Raw genomic sequence first — 18,995 nt, forward strand, 5'->3', positions numbered from 1 at the left:
GGATGCCATGAACGGTGTGCCTGCAATTGGCCCACATGCCTCCGTCTCAACTTTTATGGCCGGTGGGGGGAATGTCAGGTGGGTCGCCTGCTCGTGGCTCAGTGAGACCTTTTTAAGTGTGTAATTAAGGTCCAATGAAGGACCTCCTTCCATCGGTGCTCTGAGGATGGGTGACAGGAAAGACATATGAGTTTAACCCTGCGGGCTGCTGGTCGGTGAAAGGGAGTGTGCCTCCTTCCTGGGCTCACACCTGAAACTTATGCTGGGGTGCAGGGAGCCTGCCCTCATTCCAGCCCAAAGTTTCTGATTGGTTCAGCTAGGGCAATTTCTATGACATTAAACGACAGGGAGGTGCTGGTGTTCAATTATATTTAGAATTGCTGCTGTCTGTATTCCTTGACACACAATGTGCAAGTGAATTCTATGTGGAGAGGAGAGAAATATTCCCTCTGAAATGGGCAGCTGTACAACTTGTAAGGTCCTTCAGAGGTCATGCACAAGTTGGCTTCTTAAAGTTACCGCACATGAGCTGCCATGCAAAAAACTTTAAAGGGAATTATGCAGTTCAGTCGTGAAAAGGATGGGTGTATGTTTTTTTTATGTGCTCCCAATGCAAAATTATTAACCTGTGTTTTCCCCCTCCCTTCTTGAAGGTGTACAGGACTGTTTTGATAATGTAGTTCCATGGATGTTGGTTGCTGTTTGGTATTTCTCAAGTGACCAGATTTAAGTAAGGGAGACTATTGCATACAAATACGCCCCTATCTTCAGCTGATGTCCAGTGATTTGGTTTATCCCTTCCTTGACTTTGGAAGCCAATAATTGTAACCATATGGCACTCAAACTGGAACTAGTGACTAGCTACAGACTTGGGATTGAACCTAGGCCTTACTACTCCGTGTGACTTAATAAAACAGAATTCACTGCTTCTATTACATTAGTATTGTTTACATTTTTTTAATTATGCAATTGTTGTTCCCTCACATACATATAAGAGAACAAAAATGAATATGCTGAATGTGTTTTGAGTGTTGATAACTTTGATGTTGTATTTAGCTGCTATTTTTCCCTTGTATATAGAAGAATTTGGTGTACCATTCATCAGCCCGAACCAAGTTGAGACATCTTTCCACCCTATAGACCGTTGTGACCCAGCTTTGAGTGCTGGCTTAATGGATGATCACTTGCTAGTTTCAGACATGATGAAGACCACTGTTGCAGTTGATGCTTTACTGCAAACATCAACAAAAACCTCACCACGCACCCCCCAACTGGAGAACTTGGCCTGTGGTGCAGGACTTAATGCGTCCACTGAATCAGTCCCACCAGCCTGCGGGAACTTTGAGTTGTCAGTGGGTACCATGGAACTTAATGCCACAAGTGCCACGAGTATTGCTGTCCCACTTACAGAAACTCCATCTTTAGAACGGATCCCTGGGAAAGGTAAGCTTGCAGAGGAGGTTAAGGAAACCGCACAATCAATGGAATCGCCAGTAGTAAAAGTGGCTGTGGAGAAGAAAAAGAAAAAGAAAAAACGCTCACATCCAAAAGGAGCCCAACCTCCTACAGTGGATATACAGGCTAAAGCTAAAGAGGCTCAAGCAATTGTTTCTGACCAGCGACTGGTAGAGCTACCTAAAGGAGAGACATGGGAACACAAGGAAAATATCGTGAGCATTGAGGGGGCATGTAATGAGGCATCGGGGGTGCAAGTAAAAGCACAGCAGGTGCACAGTGTACCAAGTCAAAGTAGTATTTGGGCACCTGGAAGTTCAGTGAATGAAATAGCGCATCCTCCACTGCACAAAACTAAAACCCCTTCAGTGAACCAATTGGGGGCTGTTGTCGGGAACCAGAGAAGAGAGGCAGCTCATGCAGACAACCAGTCACAAATGGAGATAACCTCAGAAGTGGAACAGACAGGTAATCCTCTGGATTGTTGGAGCCGAGAAATCACCTCTTCTGAGTCCCTCCAAACCTCTACGTTGGGAGAGATAGTAGAGCCCCCCCTAGAACAATGGGCTGGCAAAATTATTCCGCCTAAGTCACAGAAAAATTCTGAGTTAAACAAGGTAGCACCACTGATTTTTCTGGAATTTGATGGGAAAGAATATACTCCTCTTGAGTCAGAAGAAGTATCTAAAATTAAGGAGATGGAAGGGCCTTATCTGCAACATTTGGATAGAGGACCTGTTTCTCCTGGGTCAAAACAGACATCTGAGGAGAATGAAATGGCAGGACATTTGGGTGGAGAAATTGCTGCCCCTGGATCGCAGACACCCCTTGAGGTGCAAGAGGTAGCACTGACCCCTCTGACACATGGAGGTGGAGAAGACACTTCCTGTGACTTACAACAAACATGTGAGGTAAAAAAAGTGGCAGAGACCCTTGTAGAAAATGTAGATAGAGAAACTTCGCCCTTTGAATCAATGAAAGTGCCAGAGGTCAAGGAGATAGAAAAGCCTTCTCCAGAACAAACTACTCCCCATTGTTCAGGGCAAAAATCTGGTTTGAAGGAGATGGTTGAGTCCCCTCTAAAACCTGTGGATAGTGAAGATACTCTCCCTGAATCAAACCAAATACCTGAGGTAAAGGAGATAAGACAGATCCCTCTGGATCATGTAAATAGCGATACAGGTTCCCTTAGGTCAAAGCAAATATCTGAGGTGATAGTTTCGGCAGAGACCCCTGTGGAGCAAGTGAGTACAGAAACTACTTTAGACACTTCTGAAATTAAAGGGATAGTCGATATTCCTCTAGAGCATTGCTGTAGTGAAATTGCCACTATTGAGCAGATGTCTGAGGTAAAAGTTCTAGTTGAGAGTCCACTATGTTGGAATAGAGAAACCTCTCTCCCTGAGTTACAGCACAAATCTGAGATGAAGGAGATGGTGGAGAGTCCTTTGGAATGTCGGAACAGAGAAAAGTCTCCCTCTGAATCATGGCAAACACCTGAGTTGAATGAGATGGTGGAGAATCCTTTTGAATGTCAGAACAGAGAAACCGTTCCCTCTGAGTCACAGCAAATATCTGAGCCGAACGAGATGGAGGAGAGCCCTTTGGAATATCGGAACACACAAACTGTTCCCCCTGAGTCGCAGCAAATGCCTAAGCTGGATGAGATGGTGGAGAGTCCTTTTGAATGGCAGAGCAGGGAAACTGTTCCCACAGAGTTGCAGCAAACATCCAAGGTGAAGGAGATGGTGGAGAGTCCACTGGAATGTCAAGATGGGCTCATTTTTCCAGAGTGCACTGACCAAATCACTGTACCTTCTCTGAAACACAAAGTTCCGAAACTGATGGATGATGATGAGGGAATAGGCTCAAAGGCATCCCTGAAAAAAGAGGCAGGGCCAAAATTCCTCCAAAAACGAGGATTTACTAAAGGTACTTCGCAAAGAGAGGCTGGAGGAAAAGTGTCTCCCGAACAACACCCTAAAGACAGAGCCCTAAAGACTTCAATGCAAACAAAGGTGATGAAGATCCCAAACCAACAAAAGAAAGATGCTAAACCTCTTGAAACAGACACGATTGGGAATGTAAATAAACAGTCTGATGATCAGGGGCATCTGGATGAGAGTCCTCGTCAAGATGAAGGTGTGTTCCACCAATGATAAGAGTGCTAACCCTCTACCCCTCCACCCAACCTCTCACATGCTTCAATTTAATAATCCTGGCTCAGGATTTTGAACTGACTGGATTGGCACAGCATGATGTCTGCCTTTTGGCTCACTAAAGCATCCATCATTTTGCATGCACAGTTCCTCTCGAATTTATAACTAATCCGTTGCTTACTAACCGCAAGATTCTGTTGGCTGTAACTAGCAAATTGTGTTTTCTGAATATCTTATAACCCACTGCATGACAGTTGGTTGGTTTTAAAAATGATTTTGGGAACAGTTTGTGATGTGGTGGTGTTAAATTCATATTTACGTTGGAAAGAGGGGAGAGGAGGAACAGAAGAGTAAGAAAGGTAAGAGCTAATGTTAAACCAAATAATATATACCTAAATATTGAACGCTAGAATTGTTTGTCTCCCAAAATGAACAGTCATCCAGGAAGCTAGCATTTGGGAAATGTAACCTTGGTTGTCTGCCATGATGCATCCATGATGGAGAGTTAGAAATCCCTGATGTGCAAATTTGCATGTTTTAGTATAGTAATGCCTTGGCATGTGAATGATGGGAAGATGAAATATAACAAAATGAAGAAATATTAGCAGACAATGCAGAGTGTTGTCTGACACAAAGATTATTCTATGAGAATTCTAATTGTTAATTGCGATAATGGAAGTAATTACTGCTTAGACCTAACAACGTGTTTGATGTTCACCGCACAAAGGCATTTCCCATAGCAAAGCCTTCTATAAACCAAAATCTGTACAGAGTTTAGGTTAGCAAGCCAAGGTTCAAAAATTACTCCCTAATCGTGGTGTGACTCACTCACTGAAGAACAAGCAACAAGGATCATTTCAAAATCGTCACATGGAGACATGAGGGATTATGACAATTTGCAGGTCCTGGAATATTTGAGGCAGAGATAGCTGCCTTTTTAAAAGTAAAGTTAGACAAATGTTTGAATCCGAGGAAGATATAGGGAAGGAGCAGGTAAGCGGGATTAGTTTTGGTTTGCTTTTCTTACTAAAGCTTAAAATGTGATGTCAAGTTTGGCTATCTATTGAATTGTACCCTGAGATGCTAAGTGGATTGCTCAAGCAAACAATTGACAAAGGCATGACAGTCTGGTGGTGTCTGGTACATTCAGCCGCTGGTGAATGAATGCTTGAGCTGTTTACATACATCGATCACTTTTGGTAAGTGAAAAGTAACCAGTCCAGGCTAAAGCAACCTAAATAACCGTTTGATTATTATAAAGGACTTTGGGACAAAGCAAAGTTTTGCGAAAACCCAGTACTTCAAAACACTAAAAATAGTTTCAATTTACAAGGTAATTTGGCTGCAAAGTGTTCATAACTTTTAAGCAATTTTTCTTGAGTATGGTAAGTATTTTGGATCAATCAGCCACATTTGCCACTTAGATGACCTTTAAAATAAATCGTTATATCTGGTGATGCAAATTCCATTTCACCATGGCGTTCAGATCACCTGCCAGAGCTAAAGCTGTGAAATCCGATTATGCCATGGGGCATCTTTCGTGCTGTACTTCCTTAACATAGGCTGTTTTTAATAGATCCCTCATGACTGGGGTGTTTGTGACTGGTTATTTGCCAATCCTAAACATTTCCTTTAATGGCACTAGAAGAGATTAGAATTGTGCATTTCACTTTTTTTCAGATGCTCAAGGGTTGACCTTAATGGGCTCGATGGAGTTTTCTAATGCACTTAGTTTAAAATCCATTACAAAAAGGACTGAAGTCTGCTCGTGAAATGGTCATGATGGATACAACGTGATTTAACCAGTAAAAGGCTTTGAAAGTGCTATGGTTTAGGATAAAGAATGCACAATACAAGAAGGTTTCCTGAAGGCTATGTGTAATTTATTATAATTTTTCTTTTTTTGTTATGGTGCCTCTTAACTTGTTTGTCTTAGATACTGGGCTTGAATGAAAGACGTGGGCTTAGAATTCTGGTACTCAGTGAACATATCATCAGTCCTGGAAATGTCCCTTTTATTTTTTAAATATCAGTACAGAATGAATGTACCGTCCCAGCTTTTTAAAATAGCTATCTAATTAGTCCAGAGAGTAGGAGAGATTAGGTTGTTGAATATTTTCAAGGCCAAGTTGGATAGATTCTTGGTTGATAAGGGTGTTGGGGTTAGACAGAAAAGTATTGTTGAGGCTCCAATCCGATCAACCATGATCTTATCAAATGACGGAGTCAGCTCGATGGGCTGAATGGCCTGCTGCTGCTCCTAATTCGTATGTTTGTATCTCCCACTTCCTGGCCCTTTCCCCACAGAAATACAAATTCTTCGTTTTCAAATATATATCCATTCCCCGTTTTAGTGTTGAACCAAATTGCATAACCCTTTCAAGTCAGTTCATTCCTTTTTTTAAAAATAATTTTTATTGAAAAATTTTGAATTTATACAACAATAACGCACCATAGTAAAATACCAAAAATAACAATAATATTAACAATCATAAACATTCGCCCCACCTCCATGAACAACACAGCATTTTAACAACAACGCAAATTAACACAATATAAAGTTACAGAATAGACACTACAATAAGGAAACCCCCCCCCCCCCCCCCCCGGGTTGCTGCTGCTATTGACCAAGTTACCTATCTCTGAGCCAGGAAGTCCAGAAAAGGCTGCCATCGTTTATAGAACCCTTGTGTTGATCCTCAGGGCAAATTTGACCCTTTCCAATTTTATAAATCCCGCCATGTCACTGATCCAGGTCTCCACACTTGGGGGCCTTGCATCCTTCCACTGTAGCAGAATCCTTCGTCGGGCTACTAGGGACGTAAAGGCCAGGACATCGGCCTCTTTCGCCTCCTGCACTTCTGGCCCTACTGCAACTCTAAAAATTGCGAGTCCCCACCCTGGTTTGACCCTGGATCCAACCACCCTCTACACCGTCCCCGCCACCCCCTTCCAGAATTCTTCCAGTGCTGGGCATGCCCAGAACATATGGGCGTGGTTCGCTGGACTCCCCGAACATCTGGTGCACCTGTCCTCACCCCCAAAGAACCTACTCATCATAGTCCCGGACATGTGGGCCCGGTGCAGCACCTTAAATTGGATGAGACTAAGCCTCGCACATGAGGAGGAAGAGTTGACTCTCTCCAAGGCATCCGCCCAAGTCCCGTCCTCTATCTGCTCCCCAAGTTCCTCCTCCCATTTAGCCTTCAGCTCCTCCACTGACGACTCCTCCACCTCCTGCATTACCTTATAGATGTCAGACACCTTCCCCTCTCCGACCCACACCCCCGAAAGCACTCTGTCCATCGTCCCCCGCGACGGCAGCAGAGGGAATCCCTCTACCTGTCGCCTAGCAAACACCTTTACCTGCAAGTATCTGAACATGGGGCTGGTTTAGCTCACCAGGCTAAATCGCTGGCTTTTAAAGCAGACCAAGCAGGCCAGCAGCACGGTTCGATTCCCGTACCAGCCTCCCCGGACAGGCGCCGGAATGTGGCGACTAGGGGCTTTTCACAGTAACTTCATTGAAGCCTACTCGTGACAATAAGCGATTTTCATTTCATTTTCATTTCATTTTTCATTTCATGTTCCCTTGGGGAAGGCCAAATTTATCTTCCAGTTCCCCCAGGCCCGCAAACCTCCTGCTAATAAACAGGTCCCTCAATTTGCTGATGCCCGCCCTTTGCCACCCCCTAAATTCCCCGGGATGAACCGATGGTTGCCACCCAGTGGAGCCTCCATCGAGCCCCCCGATGCCGTCTCCACTGTCCCCAGATTCTTAGGGTCGCCGCCACCACCGGGCTTGTGGTAAACCTCTTGGGGGAGAGCGGCAATGATGCCGTTACCATGGCACCCAGGCTCGTACCTCTACATGACGCCATCTCCATTCTTTTCCACGCCGCCCCTCCCCCCTCCATCACCCATTTACGCACCATTAACACATTGGCTGTCCAATAGTACCCCAGAAGGTTGGGCAGCGCCAGCCCGCCTCTATCCCTCCCTCGCTCCAGGAACACCCTCTTCACTCTCGTAGTCCCATGTGCCCACACAAAGCTCAAAATACTGCTAGTCACTCTCCTAAAGAAGGCCCTGGGGATAAAGATGGGCAGGCACTGAAAGGTGAACAAGAACCTCGGAAGCACCGTCATTTTGACGGACTGTACCATCCCCGCCAACGATAATGGCAGCATGTCCCACCTCTTGAACTCCTCCTCCATCTGATCTACAAGTCTGGTGAAGTTATGCTTGTGAAGAGTCCCCCAGTCCCTGGCCACCTGCACCCCCAGGTACCTAAAGCTCTCCCCTGCCCGCCTAAGCGGGAGCCTACCAATTCCTTCCTCCTGGTCTCCAGGGTGCACCATAAACACCTCGCTCTTGCCTAAATTTAATTTATAACCTGAAAAGGTCCCAAACTCAGCTAGCAACTCCATCACTCCCGGCATCCCTCCCACAGGGTCCGCCACATACAGTAACAGGTCATCGGCATACAACGACACCCTATGTTCCTCTCCACCTCGCACCAAGCCTCTCCACCTCTCTGAATCCCTCAACGCCATCGCCAGCGGCTCGATTGCCAGTGCAAACAACAAGGGGGACAGGGGGCAACCCTGCCTGGTCCCTCGGTAAAGCCGGAAGTACTCCGACCTCCTCCTATTCGTGGCCACGCACGCCATTGGGGCCTCATATAGCAGCCTCACCCATCTAATGAACCCTTCACCAAATCCAAACCTCCCCAACACCTCCCATAGGTACCCCCACTCCACTCTATCGAAGGCCTTCTCCGCATCCAGTGCCACCACTATCTCAGCCTCCCCCTCAATCGCCGGCATCATGATGACATTCAACAATCTCCGCACATTCGTGTAAGTCAGTTCATTCCTGATCATAACAATTTGCTGCAATTTTTAAAAAAAAGTTCTTCTCACCCCTTTACTCGGAAATATTTGCTTTTCTGGGTCTAATGTTCAAAAATCAGCATGAACTTCCTACTGTGTAGTAGTGCCACTGATTTATTGAATGCTTAAAAGTTGTGAGTATAGAATATATTCATTTGGACACAGCACTTGATGCGTGGTACAGGTAGAAACCTTATGTCTTTATTTGAAAACCTATGATTATACAGGGAGGAGATTTCCTCACCAGCACCTCAGCCTTTTTAATATGTTTGATCCCCACTTTATTTTGTCTGTTTTTTTGTGATGTCTAGTGGCAACAGATGTTTTTCTCCTCCTGCCGTCATTCACTAGAGTTCGTGACAACCACAATGTTCTGAATATTAAGTGGCTCTGTTTACTGTTTGTATACCAAATAGGTCACTGTGTATGCAAGTCAGTTTACAGGACTCCTTCCATTTTCTCTTGTGTGTTTATATAATGTCGGAGTATTCTGGAAATAATTGTATACTGAGAAGTTATACATTTTGATGTAAAAATACCTGAAAATATTTTTACTGTAATATCATTATGTTCAAAACTAAATTCTGAAATACAGGGGAGCATTAATAGTGAGTTGTTGAAATAAACATATTTTCAGGGTGGATGTGCTGGAAAAATGCTTTCAGTAACTTGTGGTATAGTTAATATTTTGGAAATATTAATCCCAAAACAGTTTTGTCTACATTTGTGCTGACATTTTGGGAAAATATCCTGGTAATTAGACTGTTGTTTATCTATAAAGCAAGAATGAAGAGAAGTTTGCATTTAGATAGCTATCACCCTCAGGACATCCCAAAGCACTTTACAGCAAATGCCGGTGAGCTGGGAAAATCAGGTTGGTGGTAGATCCCAAGAAAAGGAATTTGTGGAATGTCTAAGATTTTTTTTGGAGCAGATTGTGACAGAGCCTATTAGGAAACAGACAATTCTGGATTTGGTGGTCTGCAATGAGGCAGACTTTATTAGGGAACTTAAGGTGAAGGAACCCTTGGGGAGTAGTGACCACAATATGATAGAATTTACCCTGCTGTTTGAGAGGGAGAAGCTGGAGTCAGATGTAACGGTTTTACAATTAAATAAGGGTAACTACAAAGACTTGAGGGAAAAACTGGCCAGAATTAATTGGAAAAATGGAGCCTAGCAAGGAAGACAGTGGACAGCAATGGCAGGAGTTTTTGGGGGTTATTCAGGAGGCACAACAGAAATTCATCTGGAGGAGGAGGAAACATGCTAAGGAGAGGACAGGGCATTCATTGTTGATGAGGGAAGTCAAGGACAGCATAAAAGCAAAAGAAAAATCATACAAAGTGGCGAGGATTAGTGGGAAACCAGGGGATTGGGAAGCCTTTAAAAGCGAGCAGAGGAGAACTGAAAAAGCAATAAGGTGGGCAGAAGATGAAATATGAGTGCAAGCTAGCTAGTAATATAAAAGAAGATAGGAAGACTTTTTTCAATATATAAATGGTAAGGGAGAGGCAAAAATAGGACCACTGGAAAATGTGGCTGGAGAAGTAATAATAGGAAACAAAGAAATGTCAGAGGAACTGAATAGTTACTTTGCATCAGTCTTCATGGTAGAATACACCAGTGGGATGCAAGAGCTCCAGGAGAGTCAGGAGGCAGAGGTGAGTGCTGCGGCCATCGCTCAGGAGAAGGTTCTGGGGAAACTGAAAGGTCTGAAGGTGGATAAATCACCTGGACAGGATGGACTACACCCCAGGGTTCTAAAAGAGATAGCTGAGGAGATTGTGGAGGCATTGGGGGTGATCTTTCAGGAATCACTGAAGGCAGGTAGGGTCTCAGAGGACTGAAAGTGGCTAATGTAACACCGCTGTTTAAGAAGGGAGGGAGGCAGAAGACGGGAAATTATAGGCTGGTTAGCCTGACTTCAGTTATTAGTAAGATTTTAGAGTCCATTAGTAAAGATGAGATCGCGGAGTACTTGGAAGTGCATGATACATAGGACTGAGTCAGCACGGCTTTGTCAAAGGGAGGTCATGTCTGACAAATCTGTTAGAGTTCTTTGAAGAGGTAAAAAGGAAGTTAGACAAAGGAGAACCAGGACGTGATTTATTTAGATTTCCAGAAAGCCTTTGACAAGTTGCCGCATAGGAGACTGTTAAATAAGTTGAGCCCATTGTGTTAAAGGTAAGATCCTGGCCTAGTTAGAGGGTTGGCTGACTGGCAGAAGGCAGAGTGGGGATAAATGGGTCTTTTTCAAGATGGCAGCCGGTGGTGCGCCTCAGGGGTCTGTACTGGGACCATAACCTTTCACAATATACATTAATGATCTGGAAGAAGAAACTGTAGGCACTGTTGCTAAGTTTGCAGATGATACAAAGATCTGTGGAGGGACAGATAGTATTGTGGAAGCAAACGGGCTGCAAAAGAATTTGGACAGGTTAGGAGAGTGGGCAATGAAGTGGCAGATGGAATGCAATGTGGAAAAGTGTGAGGTTAAGCACTTTGAAAAGAGGATGGAGGCATAGACTATTTTCTAAATGGGGAAATGCTTAGGAAATCAGAAGCACAAAGAGACTTGAGAGTCCTTACTCAAGATTCTCTCATGGTTAACGTGCAGGTTCAGTCGGCAGTTAGGAATGCAAATGCAATGTTGACATTCATGTCGAGAGGGCTAGAATACAAGAGCAGAGATGTACTTCTGAATCTATACAAGGTTCTGGTCAGACCCCAATTGGAGTACTGTGAGCAGTTTTGGGCCCTGAATCTAAGGATGTGTTGGCCTTGGAAAGGGTCCAGAGGAGGTTCACCAGAATGATCCCTGGTATTAAGAGCTTGTTGTATGAGGAACGGTTGAGGACTCTGTGTCTCTACTCATTGGCGTTTAGAAGGATGAGAGGGGATCTTTTTGAAACTTATAGGATACTGCGAGGCCTGGATAGAGTGGTCATGGAAAGGATGTTTCCACTTGTAGGAAAAGCTAGAACCAGAGGCCAAAATCTCAGACTAAAAGACAATCCTTCAAAACAGAGAGGAGGAGGAATTTCTTCAGCCAGAGGGTGGTGAATCTGTGGAACTCTTTGCCGCAGAAGGTTGTGGAGGCCAAATCACTGAGTGTCTTTATGACGAGAGATAGATAGGTTTCCTGATTAATAAGGGGATCAGGGGTTATGGGGAGAAGGCAGGAGAATGGGGATGAGAAAAATATCAGCCAAGATTGAATGGCGGAGCAGACTCAATGGGCCGAGTGGCCTGATTCTGCTCCTATGTCTTATGGTCTTAAATGAAGCACGATTGAAATGTAGCAATGTAGTAAAGTGGTATCTGACTTCTGACGTGTTTTCTCTTTAATCGAGTGTATTTAAAATCCAATGTAGGTAATAGAATTTAAATGTTTGAGAGAATATGTATCTGTAATTTCTAAATTCTTGTTTTGCCTTTTTCTTTATATTAACCTTCAGAACCACTCAATCAGATTCTAGCCATCAAACGTTCTCAACTCGAATCAGATTCAAACCCTATAACCCATTATTCTATATGGTATAGAGACTATCAGAATCTCTACGTCGGTTTCATAATAGTGTATCAAGAATGAATTGCATATCATGTATATATGATACAGTATATTGGACATATGTTATAGTAAAATTCATTGTAAATACTTGTTTCTCGTGGTACTGTGATGGGTATTTTCAGTGTTACGGATGACATATAATAGCTGCTATTTAATAGTGACAGTGTAGCTCCCTGTGAAATGTGCAATTTGATCACTGGGTTCCCACAATTCTATTGGTATTTTCTCAATTTTTTCAAATTACATCATGACTTGAGTATCTGTACAAAATAACAGATTCAAAAATATTTATTTCTCAATAATATTCAATGTTTGTTTAATTGCCTTTGAATTAAGTTTTCACTTGAAGGCCTCTCATAAAAGCTTGGATTTGATATTTTGCCCAGAGCTGTGACTTCGAGCTGAATCTGGATTGTATGGTCTGAGATTTGTTTGGGTGTTTTGGGTCTCTGCTCAAGTTCTCTAGCACTGCATCAACATGAATAGCACTGTGATGTTGCTTTAGACTGTATCCTAATTTATAGTTAAATGCACACCATTCTTTATTTGATTTAATCATATCTGCACCAATAATCAATAAATTAACACTTCGCACGATTGCAGAAATCCCTAAAGAATGGCATCACACAATGTTTAAATGGAGGAATGACAACTGATATTTCTGTGATGCTACAAGATTCCATTACTATTCTCCTATCAGAAAGAATTTAGTTAAAGCAATTTCATTACACCACTACTAAACGTGGCCATTGAGGAGGTGGAAGAAGGGGTTATGTAGCTAAGAAGGTATGATAGTATAATGGTCATGTTTTGAAAATCGTAAGCCACAGCTCTTGAGTACATTCTGGAAAATGTTAAGTTCAACTCCCACCACAGCAGTTTTAGAATAGAATCAGCACAGAAGGAGACTATTTAATCTGTGTGCCGTAGCTAGCTTTTTGAAAGAATTATCCAATTTAGCCCCACACCCCAGCTTCATGGAACCTTGGAAACTAATTCCCTTCAGGTACATGCCTAACTGGCCTTTGAATTCCCTGCGGAATTGGCTTCAACTATCTTTCATAGTATACTCCAGATTTTAATAACCCTCTGTGCGAAAAGATTCCTCCTTGTTTCTCCTATAGTCATTTTGCTATTTATTTTAAATCAATGATTTCTGGTTAACACCCCACCTTGCCTCTCTCCACCTAATTTTAAACTCTTGATATCATCCTTGTAAACCACTTTTGTACCCTCTTCAAGGTATTGACACCCTCTCTAAAGTGTCGTGCTAGAATGGAACACAATACTCCAGCTGTGAGACATAATCAGTGATTTGTGAAAGCTCAACATGCTTTCCTTGATTTTGTATTCATGTCCCTAATTATGAAGTCAAGGCTGTATTTACAATCCTCTGTACCTACCCGACCACCTATCAAAGATTTGTAAATATGCATCCCAGGTACTTTCTCACAACCCACCTCTCAAAATACTGTAGTACATTTTAGCTATGTTAGTTCTTCATATTGTTCCATCTAAAGTGCATTGCTTCACAGTTAACTACGTTAAATTGCATCTGTCATGTGTCTTTCCATTTCCCCAGTCTATGTCCTCCTGAAGTTTACTACTATTCTGTTCATTGTTTTTTACATTGCCAAGTTTCATTACTTCAAAGATAAAATAAAATCAGAAATCACTGGTGTGGTAATCCACGGGAGGCAGGAGTTCCGTCACCACACCAATATTTATTTACAATAACGATATTACAGGAGCAGCTACAAACAGTGCTGCTAGCAGTCCAGTCAACTTAAGACTGCTCACAAAGCCTACACAGGTGATTATATGGGCCCCCTCAATGAGCTATCATTGAGGGAGCTCATACTCCAATTGGCCAACCAATAAAGCCAATTGTAGTTCATTACACCCCTCCCCCCCAAGGTCCGAGGAATTCCTGCCAGCTGGCATTCCTCTGAGCTTCTTCCTGCTCCTCATGTCTGGGTCTGTCACCTCTGTGTCGTTCGCCGGGTCGTTCTCCGAAGTGGGTGGGGTGTACCTTATAGGTGCCCGTCTTTTACTTGATGACCCCCTTGGAAGTTGTTCTTCCTCCTCCTCGGGGAGAGGTGTCGCGGCGGCCTCGTCGAGTGTGTCCATCTCCGACTCTGATGACTGGATGACGGGGTCTGGAGAAATTGCCCAGGGCTGGGGTGTGGGTATCCTTTCCGTCTGGGCTATCCCAGCTGGAGGCGGTCCTGCTTCGCCTGCCTCCAGGTGTGGTTCCGCTGCCCTTATTTGGTCTAGGTGTTTCTTCAGCACCTTACCTCCTATTGAAACCTCATAGGATATGGGCCCTGTTTGGGACTCTACTGTGCCTTTGACCCACGTTGGTCCATTCCCATAATTCTTGACCCAAACCGGTGCCCCCACCTGGAAATGTCTCTGCTGCCGACTATTATCATGCCCCCTGCGTTGGGCCTCCTGATGTTTCTCCACTTTCCCCGTTAAATTTGGGAAAAGGAGACTCAGCCTCGTTCGCAGCCGCCTTCCCATTAAGAGTTCAGCTGGCGGTATGCCCGTTGTGGAATGCGGTGTGGTCCTGTAATCAAACAGCCAGCGGGAGAGCTTTGTGTCTATTGACGCTGCCGGCTGCTTCTTGAGTCCTGCTTTAAGTGTCTGGACCGCTCTCTCTGCCAGGCCGTTGGTCGCTGGATGGTAAGGGGCCGTTTTGATGTGACGGATTCAGTTTTCCTTCAGGAATTTTCCAAATTCCCCACTTGTGAATGCCGTTCCGTTGTCCGACACTAATACCTCCGGAAGTCCATGTGTTTCAAACGAGGCCCTGAGCTTTTCAATTGTCGATGATGTGCTTGCCGTGTTTACCCGGTGGACGTCCAACCATTTGGAGTGGGCGTCCACTATCACCAAAAACATTGAGCCCATGAAAGGGCCGGCATGGTCAATATGCAGGCGGGTCCACGGTCTGCCTGGCCATTCCCACGGGTGCAATGGCGCCTGGCATCGACGTACCAAGGCTGCTATGTCTGTGTCTAAACCTGGCCACCAAACGTAGCTTCGAGCTAGCATCTTCATTTTAGACACCCCTGGGTGTCCGTGATGTAACTCAGTTAAGATTGCCTGACGGCCCTGAGCTGGGACGATTACCCAGGCTCCCCATAATAGGATACCGTCTTCTATGGTTATTTGGTCCCTTCTGCTCCAGTATGGGTGCATCTGGGGCTCCACTGGTCTTTCCAGTTCCCCTGTTAGCAGTAAATGCTTCATCTTGGCTAAAACTGGGTCTTTTTTCGTCCACAACCGAATATGTTGTGCGTCTACTGGTAGCAGGACCCGTTGTGGTAGTCCCTCTCACAGGTATCTACCTCCATTGGCGTGCCCTGTAGTTCCTGCGCCCGACTTGCTGTCTTTTCTAGGGACAGTGCGAGCTGTAATGCCTGCTTGCAGTCTAGCTCCGTTTCCGCCAACAGGCGTTTCTGTATTGTGAGGTCGTTTATACCACACACTAACCGGTCCCGAAGCATTTCATTTAGCATCGGGCCGAACTCACATTTTTCCACCAGCCTTCTCGGGCAGGTCAAGAAATTAGTGACTGACTCCCTGTCTTCCCGCTTCGCTGTGTAGAATCTGTACCTACGCAAAATATGGGGTGGTTTTGGGTCATAGTGCTCTTTCACCAATTCCGTTACTTGGAAAGTTTTCGTGTCCGGCGCATCGGGATAAGTCAGACTACGTATAATGGCGAAAGCGGAGGGTCCGCACGCCGACAGCAGGATAAGCTGTCTCCTTTCGTCCGTCAGTATATCATTTGCCCGGAAGAAGTAACACATTCTCTCCACATACTGGGACCAGTCCTCAATAGCCGGGTCGAATGCCTCTAACCTCCCAAAAAACGGCATTTTTAAAATGGCAAGGCTTACCCTCCGAGTGCGGCAGCTGGTCTCCGCAAAATTCGTAGTTTACCTCGTCGCCACTGTGGTAATCCACGGGAGGCAGGAGTTCCATCACCACACCAATATTTATTTACAATAACGATATTACAGGAGCAGCTACAAACAGTGCTGCTAGCAGTCCAGTCAACTTAAGACTGGCTCACAAGCCTACACAGGTGCTTATATAGGCCCCCTCAATGAGCTATCATTGAGGGAGCTCATACTCCAATTGGCCAACCAATAAAGCCAATTGGAGTTCATTACAACTGGATACTCAGCAGGTCTGGAAGCATCTATGGAGAGAGAAACTGAGTTACTGTTTCAGGTCCGTTACCTTTCATAAGAACTGGGAAAACAAACTAGCAAAGAAACACAAGACAAGGTGGGTGAAGAGGTTATGATCTAAAATAATAATTAAAACTTTTTTTTTATTGAGGCATTTGTACATACATTAAACACAACCAAAACCAGAATAAGTACAAATAGGAAACCTCATAATAACTAAATAACAATAACACCCAACCGCCCCACCCTTCCTGCCGTTCCCCTCCACCCATCCTGCCGTCCCTATTTTAACCCCCACCCCCTTTGTTGCTTCCCGCTTGGGTCGCTGTTTGTGCAGAGTCTGCACGTTCTCCCCATGTCTGCGTGGATTTCCTATGGGTGCTCCGGTTTCCCCCCACCAGTCCCGAAAGACATGCTTGTTAGGTGAATTGGACATTCTGAATTCTCCTGTGTACAGGCCCCTGAGTGTGGCGACTAGGGGATTTTCGCAGTAACTTCATTGCAGTGTTAATGTAAGCCTACTTGTGGGCGGCATGGTAGCATAGTGATTAGCACTGTTGCTTCACAGCTCCAAGGTCCCAGGTTCGATTCCCGGCTTGGGTCACTGTCTGTGTGGATCTGCACGTTCTCCACGTCTCTGCGTGGGCTTACTCTGGGTGCTTCCGGTTTCCTCCCACAGTCTAAAGATGTGCTGGTTAAGTGGAGTGGCCATGCTAAATTGCCCTTAGTGTCCGAAAAGGTTAGATTAGGTTGGGTTACCGGGATAGAGTGGAGGTGTGGGCTTAGTGCTCTTTCCAAGGGCCGGTGCAGACACTGTAAATTCTATGAATAATAAAGATGATATTAAATAAAGATGATATTCCAGGCAAACCCATCCACTGACCCCCTCAAGGCAAACTTTTTGTTCATACCTAAGGAACTCAGCCAGGTCGCTCTCCCACACCCCTCGGCTTCGGCAGTCCCGAGCCTGTCCACTCCAAAAAAATCCTTCGCCGGGCTACCAGGGAGGCAAAGGCCAAGATGTCAGCCTCTCTTACCCCCTGGACTCCTGGGTCTTCCGACACTCCGAATATTACCATTTTGGACTTGGGGCCACCTTCACCTTCAGTACATCAGATATAACGTCCACGAGCCCCTGCCAGAACCCCTTCAGCTTTGGACATGCCCAAAACATGTGAACATGGTTCGCAGGCCTCCCCATGCACCACCCAGACCTATCCTCCACCCCCTCAAAGAACCTGCTTTTCCTGGCCAGTGTCATATGTGTTCTATGCACTACTTTGAATTGAATAAGGCTAAGCCTAGCACACACAAAGATGCGTGCACTCTCCTCAAAGCCTCCTCCCACAATCCAGCCTCCATTCCCCCTCCCCCCACCCCCCAACTCTTTCCCCCCCCCCCCACTTCAGTTTAACTTCTATCAGGGCTCCCTCCCAGTCCATTAACCCCTTGCAAACCTCAGATATCTTATCCTCACCCACTTCTACTTTCGATACCACCTTATCTTGTAGCCCCTGGGGTGACAGATTGGGAAGGGTCAGCATCTGTTTCCTCGCATAATCCCGCACCTGTAAGTACTGGAACCCATTCCCACTGGGCAGCTGCTGTAAAATAATAATCTTTATTAGTGTCACAAGTAGGCTTACATTAACACTGCAATGAAGTTACTATGAAAATCCCCTAGTCGCCCCATTCCAGTGCCTGTTCGGGTACACTGAGGGAATGTGCAAATCACGTACAGACTCCACAGAGACAAGCCGGGATTCGAACCTGGGACCCTGGCGCTGTGAAGCAGCAGTGCTATCCACTGTCGTCCATGAATTATTGAACTCAGTCTCGAGTCCATAAGGTTGCTGATCCTCAAGCTCACGTTGAGCTTCATTGAAATGTCATAGCAGAACAAGGACAGAAAGATCAGTGTGGGAGTAAAATGGAGAATTCAAATGATGGTCGACTAGAAGCTCAGGGTGACTGAAAGTCAAAGTAATTTGCAGCACAGGAAGAGGCCATTAGGCCCATCGAGCACATTTCATAGATTTCAAAGAATTTACAGTGCAGAAGGAAGCCATTTGGCCCATCAAGTCTGAACCGGCCTTTGGAAAGGGCACCCCACCCAAGACTACACCTCCACCCTATCCCATAATGGTTCTCTGTGGCGCAATCCTGATCTATAGGAAATAGGAACAAGAGCAATCACTCCGCTCACACAGTTTGTATTTGGTGGTCTCGATGTAGAAGAAATCGTCCTTTTTTTATTGTTTTCCCCATCCTAAACCCTTTCACTTAAACAGAACCGTAATTAGATTTCTAACTTTTTCCAGTTATGTAGAAAGTCACAAACCTGAATCTCTCTCCCCCATTTTTTTTTTTGAAAAGGTAATAACATTTGAAATTCTCTTGTCCTCTGGTACCAACCCAACAAAGAAGTATGAAAATTTTGGTCAGCGCTTTTGCTATTTCCCCTTTTACTTAGCAACCTAGGATACATCCCAGCTAGTATGGATGGCTAGTTAACTTTTGAGTGATGCCGAGACTTCCGATGGCGGCTTTGAAGGAGTAAGTCGCACATTTGGTGGCTCCCGCTCGGATCGGACCTTTGGACCTTTCCCCCGATTTTTTACCGGACTTGATTTGAAAAATCGATGACAGAGGCAATTGTGTACTGTATTCCCACATCGGTGCATGGAGAGGAGGACTAGAAGTA

General features: G+C 44.8%; 1 protein-coding gene across 11 annotated transcripts in view; it reads left to right on the plus strand.

Annotated features, from left to right (window-relative positions):
* LOC119972367 (microtubule-associated protein 4-like) overlaps window positions 1–18,995 on the plus strand; it is a 516,984-nt gene that overhangs the window by 345,234 nt on the left and 152,755 nt on the right. For all 11 annotated transcript variants that reach the window (XM_038808936.1, XM_038808935.1, XM_038808937.1 and 8 more), the window contains one exon: window positions 1,081–3,597. In XM_038808936.1, the coding sequence (XP_038664864.1) occupies window positions 1,081–3,597 (2,517 nt within the window). The remainder of the gene's footprint in view (window positions 1–1,080; window positions 3,598–18,995) is intronic.

The sequence above is a fragment of the Scyliorhinus canicula genome, chromosome 10, assembly GCF_902713615.1.
Source record: "Scyliorhinus canicula chromosome 10, sScyCan1.1, whole genome shotgun sequence".
Taxonomy (NCBI): Eukaryota; Metazoa; Chordata; class Chondrichthyes; order Carcharhiniformes; family Scyliorhinidae; genus Scyliorhinus; species Scyliorhinus canicula.